A 7,500-nucleotide genomic window follows, 5' to 3' on the forward strand; every position below is an offset into this window, starting at 1 on the left:
CAAACAATGTTGAAAGAGGGGGGTAAACGCGCTACAGACTTAATGCAAATTGAGTCAGATTAATCAGCTTAACAACCGAAGAGCCGAAGCAAATGATCCGACGGGACCAGGTTCGTGTTTATATGAAGACCCTATTTGCTAGACTGCACTGTCATAAAAATTAATCTCAGTAAAACCAGATAATTGTTTCTTAAAGCCATCAAGTTAACGCATCACTACAGGTATTAGGGGAAAAATATTCTAGAAGGCCCGGTTCCTATAATGTGTGGTGATAAATGTATGGGAGGATCTGAATATCGGCGCTGACATGTACACTGCTTTGGCTCCAGATTTGTAGTGGCATTAATTTCATGAATCGTATGCATTCGGGGACTTTTGCATTTGACTCTTCGGTTTGAAAACCACACCTAAAACCAAAACCACAAAATTATTAGAATATTTGTCGACACCAAAACATATGTTGGAAATGGATGACTGGTAACCACTGTTTAACGAAGAAAAGACCATGAGGGACTTTTTAAGATCACGACAGAGCTTCATGCGCTAAATTCATGGCGTTAAAAAGTGCGGAATTCCAATAAAAATTAATAGTTTATTAGGAGGAGCCAGTTTCCATTTTTTCTTGGCGTCGATGCTCTATTTTTACGTTCCATAGCTCTCGGTTATGATTTCTTACTCATCATCCTCCCAAGTGCTCTTACACACATCCAGCTTGCAATCTCCAGACAGGGTCACTTATTTCACAATAGACCATTTTTCCCGTAAGATTGTCCAGTGACTTCCCTTGGATACTGGAGGAATCTGGCTATATATAACCTGAGCTTTACCCATCTTGGCTGTCTCGGCTACCAAATTGAGTCCACGCTAAGAACTATCAGTTACTTTTGCACATTCTTCTTTACATTAATTTCCGTACAGTATGCAAAAGCAGAAATATTCTGTTTACTGACTGTGAAACTAAAGATGGCCCACATCTGCAAAGTACAGGTTTTTAAATTGCTTTTCTCTAAGTACTGCAATCACGTTTTTAGAGAAAAATTGCAATTCACTAAACAAAACACCAATAATGATCTACTATAAACACAACAACAAATGCGAAAAAGATAATTAACAATTATCCCATGAGCTCGAGAGCGCGTTGGATATGAGATTTTTCCTTTTTTCTTTTTAATTTTTTTAATATTGTATTTGTTTACACTTAAAATTTTCACTTCACATCCGAGCTATATATCGAAACTACGCTATCTGTCTATGCTAAACACAGAACATCCAAACTACACTACACGTCTAAGCTATACGCACTATACACTATCCTTAATTTCAACATATTACAATATAAGTTGGGAGTTGGAGGTGTCTTGAAAACTCATGGTCCATTATGGGTAAGAAGTGAACCCATTTTTCATTATGAAAGTAGAGTTTGCTTTGTTTCTTCGCAATGAAACGCTCTGTTTGGTCCGTTGTTTTGCGTTTTGATATTAATAGGCCAATAGTAGGAAAAGTTTCGCTTCCCGCACACATTTTTCAGCTTGGCACAGTTTCTGTATTAGGGTATACGGTATATGAGCTGATAACCGAGTTTGAGTGAACCAATTAGAAAGCTAGAAACGCAATATCCGAGGTCGAAAATTTAATCAAAGGAAATACCCATGTGAGGTTATTCATATAACAAGTGGTTCCTTCTTTCTCCTCTCATCTCTGCTAATGAGATCTTGCCTTATTTCTTATCGACTTTTCACATAGTCATCTTAACAAAAACGCAACCTTTTGTAAATACACAAGGTTATTCATATCACAAGTGGTTTTACTTAATTTCACGGACATACAGACCGCGTTAGGTTCTGCCGATGATCTTTCTTGTCTTATTTCTTAAGTTATCGACTTTCCTTTCAAGTGTTACTTTAAAAACCTTCTACTTTAGCTACCACAAAATGTACCCTGAGCCGATGAAATAACGCGCGTGATTAGTATCAGTATATTATATCTCTTAAGCAAGCACGGTGACATCTTTTTTATTGTAGTCCTCAAAGTAGGGATTAGTAGGGGATATTCAGGAAAAGTTTCAAGAAAATCCTTCGACAACTTTTTTTTCTGAGGAATCAACTTAAACTAGGTTGTGTGAGGGTTAACTACGCTTTGTCAGAGAAAAAACTAAAACGAAATCAAACTGAAACAAAGAGAGTGTGCAACTGATATGTCCAGAAATATCCCCAATTAGATGTAAGCCGCTTTCAATAAGCGTCACGAAGTGTCCCCTTGTTCTTCTCCCAAAAATCAACTTGACTTGTGTCTCGGAATACAGACAATAAGCATCACGTCCTCAAAGCGGCTGCTCCTCAAGTATGGATAAACAGCTGCATTAACCATAAGCTTAAAATAAGGCTGGGTTTTAAGGTTTTAAGGCTGGGCTAACCCTAACCTTATCGTTACAAATAGGTAGCAAAGGCTTAGACTTAAAGAGTCGGATGTCAAAATTGGGCGGCATCTAATTAGGTGCATTTCTGGACATAGATGTACAAATAAATTTTATCGATTTCCGTGTGCCTCTAAACCACGTAACGAAGAATACGCAGTGCGTTCAACTTTGTATTTCCTTCTAAATATCACGCATACGTGTCCTTAAACAGCTGCAATGGAATTTGACACCACAGATAGAAGACAAACGTGGGCAGGAGGGCGTTAGGTCTCTCCATCGACTCTTGCGCCAAACCTTCCATCACGAAACTCTTTGGCCTTCCCTCTACTATCTTTGTAATTCTTCTTCTGAACGACAAAAGGTTTTTCTTTATTTTTTTCACAGTATTAATTAACCCGAAAGGCTCGTAATTCTCATCGTGACGCAAATATGATAATTATTTGTTCCTAATTTAAAACCTAGTCCAAAAACAAAACAAATAGTACAAAATGGCGCTACCAAATGATACGCTTTCAACGTTTAGTTCAGAAACGTCAGCGGTTAAAGAATGGTGGATGTATTCTTTGAGTAAGTAACATGACTTATGTCACATGCATCTTCTGTTTGATTTGTGTTCAGCAAATTCTTTGATTTGTTGATGACTGTTCATGCATTTGTTGTTGTTGTGTTTTACTTTGCATGTTGGTTATTGCGACATAGAGACTTTGGATGTTATAAAATGTCGTGCTTTACAGATGTTGACCGCAGACAGACTAGCTTTTCCATAATCAAACCACATGTACCTGTATTTTTGATTCCATGACTCCAATCTTTGCTGCCAGCTGATCTCTTTCTGCAGCAGAGGGATACTGATTGATAGCAAACGCTGCTTCCAGCTCCTTCAGTTGCTGCTGATTATATTTAATGCGTACTCTTTCTTGAGTTTGTAGCGGGAACTGAATCTCTTCAATCGAAGACTCTTGACAAGAGCCTTCAAAATTTGGGACATTCTCTTCAGTATCAACAAACAAAACAGTCACTTATACAAATAACAAATCAGTCAATTTTTCGAAATAAAGTTCGAGATCTTGTCAATCGTTCGGAGGTAGCCTCAATCTTTTGTGCAATCCAAAGCGAGCTTTGTTTAGCGTTAAAGAATTGCTTTAACCCCCGATTCAGTGCAACTAAATTCATACTAAAAGAATTATTTCAAATGGTGTGATTCCTAAGAGTCTGAAAGTAATCTCGGTGATAAAATAATTAACCAACAAGTTTAGCAACTTAGATTACTTCTGTTACCAGCAAGTGTTTTTTTCTAAAGAACATTTACTGTAATAACTGTGTATTCAGTAGTAATGTTAGCCTGAATTATTACAGATTAAAACAGTTGCCCCTCTACATTAAACAACATTGTCGACAACCATTCATGAAAAGCTTTTTTCTTCTCAATTCTCGTTCTTTTGATTGATACCTTAGCCTTGTAAAAATCTCACATTACTCAGTGTACTTAATACAATGCGCACTTTACTGATTTTTCCCTCACAATAGCTTATGCCATCATCGAGATTCTGGGTAAGATATGAATGGACTTATACAAGGCTCTGTGAATATGCAAGCTTAGCCTTTCAGTTGATAGCTGCCCGGATTATCAATCATGGGACTAAATAAATTCAAAACTGAATCACCCAAAACTCTACATCCATGGTAGGCAAATACAAACATCAGTGCCAGAAGCCAGAAGGACAACAACTACATAAAACTTGGCAATGGTTTCTGAGGGCTTATGAAAACATCTCAAATAAAGGGGTTCGCCGCTTCAAAGCATATTTGATTAGACAAAGCAAATGAAGCACATAAACATGAGCACAATAAAGAGAACTTCTTTTACAAACCTGTTTGTTTCTTTTGGTCATAGGTTCCCTCAACGTGGCTTTCTAAACAACTTGCTGCTGATGAAGAAGCAGGGTGCAATGATTTCCCTTTGCTAGTCTTAGATGAGAGATTCAAAATACTTGCAATAGTATAAGTACTGCTGCTATCAAGCTCGCTTCTAGACTCTGATAATGTTTTTCCTTTATCTTTCTTCCTCAACAAGCGGTTAATTGAACTCGGAGAAGGAATGTTTTCACTACTGCAAATGTTGTCGTGCAAAAGACGATCTCGTATCTCCCACGAGTACAGACCTGGTTGATCTTGGGTGTATTGCCGGATTCTTTGAGCAACACGAGCTGTAATTACTCTTGGTCTGCCCACACCTTCTCCACCTGGTTGAATTGAACCGCTTTTCCGATACTTTGACAACAGCTTACTAATACAGCCATGAGTTATTCGTAAACGCCGGCTTATGTCGCAAGGGCGAAGTCCTTGAATAGCTAATGAAATAATTTCGTGCCGGACTTCTTTTGGTAGTGGCTTTCCGTTGATGTAGACGCCCCCGAGTTGATTCAAGCGACCTGGTCCTACAAATGAAATCACTTGTTATAATTTGACACTGTGTATTTGAATTTGTGTAGACATGCAGAGAGCTCAGCGGAGATCTCTGCAGGAAATTAAAGTTTGGCAATCGTGGGAAGGAAAAAATTGACTGAACGCATCGGTATCTCTTTCAGCTGAAAAAAATGTGTGATGCCGGATGCGGTTACTGAACCTCGTAAACTCACGTTCAGTGTTTTCACGTAAGAAAAGTCGCATTTTCTCTCTTGGTATGTGCAAGAAACCTAAGTTAGATTCTATCTTTAGGACCTTAAATGAGTGAAACCAAGTCAACTGTGATTTGAAATTTATTTGTCTTTTCATTTTGAAATAATGGGCGGGTGCAATGCATAAATCTAGGTAAGAAAAATTGAACTTTTCTGGATCTTTTGCTGTACATGATCATCGAAATGGTTAACAAAAGAGCAACAAATTAAGATGGTCGAGATAGCAGCTTGTTCAATTCTCTTGTTTGGATTATTGCCGTGATGCCAGTCTGCACCAAATTTAAATGGAGCACAATTTAATTGCCAGTTGAATAAACCCTAAATGCTGAGTCGGTTGCTCTGGCTAGCTCGACACTTACTCGTCTTTTAGCTAAACAGTACACATTTAGAAGAGCTACTGAAAACATTTCAAACACTTCAAATGGCCTCAGTTTTGTAGCTTGGTACACTGAGGTCGATGTAGTTAATGGTCGTTAATATCGAAAGTTACTTGAAAATGTTAAGGATACAGAAGTGAAGTCGGAGTTTTCGAAGGTGTAAAGATGTGTTGCAGCCATCAAGCTAAAATAGTAACGTTTCTAAATTATTGTAGCAAAGAAAAAGCTGTAATGTAATTCGGTCTCACCTGCGGCAGAAGAAGAGGCGGACGAATCCTCCATCTTCAAGAAATGTTCACGCTAAATTCTTCACTGGTAGCTAGTGCATTCAACCAATTGTTCATATGTGCCTCAATGACATTTTGTAAACAACCCGAGAAGCTTCGTCACAGTCGGTGAATTATCGTAAGTGGCGTAGAGTTGGTACCCGTCACCGATTACAACCCCGGATGCGTGGCACGAGGCGTCACGAAATCAACAATGAGGAATTTACACACGATGCGGGGGTGTTTCTCAGATACTGCTCAATTCATATACTGAAGTATATTTCAGCTTTGAGTTCAATTTGGAAGAGTCGGCCAAGTGTTTTGTCCAAAAGCCAATCACTGTGTAGGACGCAATTTATACTTTCTCTTGTTTTGACAAGAAGGAAACTGAGCGGGGATGAACTTAAGAGCTGGCCGGCCAGATCCGTCAGTTTGCAAAGAAAATGCAACACTTTGAAGGAACACTTGCTTGATGATTCCTCGCATTCTTCTGAAGGAGGGTTAAAACTCTGGCTCGGATCGTATGTGGGCTGAGTTTCAGTCGATCTCAATCTGACTCCGAGGGTTTTTCTCCGGGTACTCCGGTTTTCCTCCCTCATCAAAATCGACTCCCGGCCTTTTCCATCAGGCTGTGGTGCTGTGCTCCGAGGTCATTCATGGGTCGTGTTCAGGGGCCGAGCGCCTAGCCGGCAGCACAGCTCCTTCGGTCCGACCTCGTTGAGCTGCGCCCTTAGTAATTCAGTCTCCGACTGCGAGAAAGGGCGATTAGCAGGTCAGATATTATCCTTGAAGCATGTTAATTTCAAGGCGTTGTAGAGTTAGTCCTTCCAAATGCCAGGTCTGGCAGGTCAGTTCTGTTAAATGGAAAGCGTTCTAAGACGTACTGATCAAGACAACTCACAAATGATGCCTGCAGTCGCGCAACCACAGGGGTCCGACAAGGACCTATTGACTACCACAGTTTTATTAAGCCTTGTTCTGCACCTGCACAGCATGGAGGACGAACGGATTCAGGCTTCTTCATGATGGGACGGTTTCAAATTTCGAACTTGCCAAATTCTATATACTCGCCTAGCTAAGGAATATAACTTATGCACATCTAGCGCACAATCTTTCCCACAGAATTCCAATTCGGTAATGGACTGAATGGAAGGAATTAGTTATAGGCATAATACTGGAATGGTTAATTGTCGTTTACTATCTAGGTTTGTAATGAAAACATGAAGTCTTCGGTGCGAAAGTTAGTGAAGTTTCAACCATAACATATCGGGTTCGTTACATTATTTGGAGGAGCCAGGCAGCAGCCAAAAGATTTCGGAGAAAAACGAGGACAGCTGAGTCTCTGTTTCTCGAAAGGCCTTTACTCAGTCGCCGCGATTTTTCACTCCAAACTCTCGATCCCGATCACACGTTGACCAAGGTAAAGTCAATGCAGTCGTCTTCCTGGACTTGAAGAAAACCTTTGATACGGTCAATCGCGAAATCCTTTTATCTAAATCAAGGAATTATGGCATATGCGATAATGCGCACTCTTGGTTTGAGTCATACTTGGACAACCGCATGCAGAGATGCTCAGTTAATGGGTCGCACTCAAGGCACTATCTTAAGGCCGCTGTTATTTTTACTGTATATTAATGATTTACCAAATTGCCTTTCAAATTGTCAATCAAGGATGTATGCCGATGATACTCACCTAACCTACGCAGGTTTCAGCGCTGACAACATCTAATCTTGTCTAAATGATGATTTAGTAAATGTTAGCA

The 7,500-nt window shown here is 39.6% G+C and overlaps 1 protein-coding gene across 2 annotated transcripts in view; it reads right to left on the bottom strand.

Annotated features, from left to right (window-relative positions):
* The window catches only part of LOC137990579 (paired box protein Pax-3-B-like), a 7,790-nt gene extending 1,086 nt beyond the window's left edge, over nt 1-6,704 (bottom strand). Inside the window, exons 1-4 of one of the 2 annotated variants that reach the window (XM_068835717.1) lie at nt 5,720-6,704; nt 4,288-4,854; nt 3,199-3,386; nt 1-407 (exon numbers count right to left, since the gene is read on the bottom strand). The exon at nt 1-407 is cut by the window's left edge and continues 1,086 nt beyond it. In XM_068835717.1, coding sequence (XP_068691818.1) covers nt 225-407; nt 3,199-3,386; nt 4,288-4,854; nt 5,720-5,753 — 972 coding nt within the window. In that variant the 5' untranslated portion in view covers nt 5,754-6,704 and the 3' untranslated portion in view covers nt 1-224. Of the gene's footprint in view, nt 408-3,198; nt 3,408-4,287; nt 4,855-5,719 lie in introns of both variants that reach the window. The other variant, XM_068835716.1, reaches the window with a different exon arrangement.
* Nucleotides 6,705-7,500: the final 796 nt, after the last annotated feature.

The sequence above is a fragment of the Montipora foliosa genome, chromosome 2, assembly GCF_036669935.1.
Source record: "Montipora foliosa isolate CH-2021 chromosome 2, ASM3666993v2, whole genome shotgun sequence".
In the NCBI taxonomy this organism is placed as follows: domain Eukaryota; kingdom Metazoa; phylum Cnidaria; class Anthozoa; order Scleractinia; family Acroporidae; genus Montipora; species Montipora foliosa.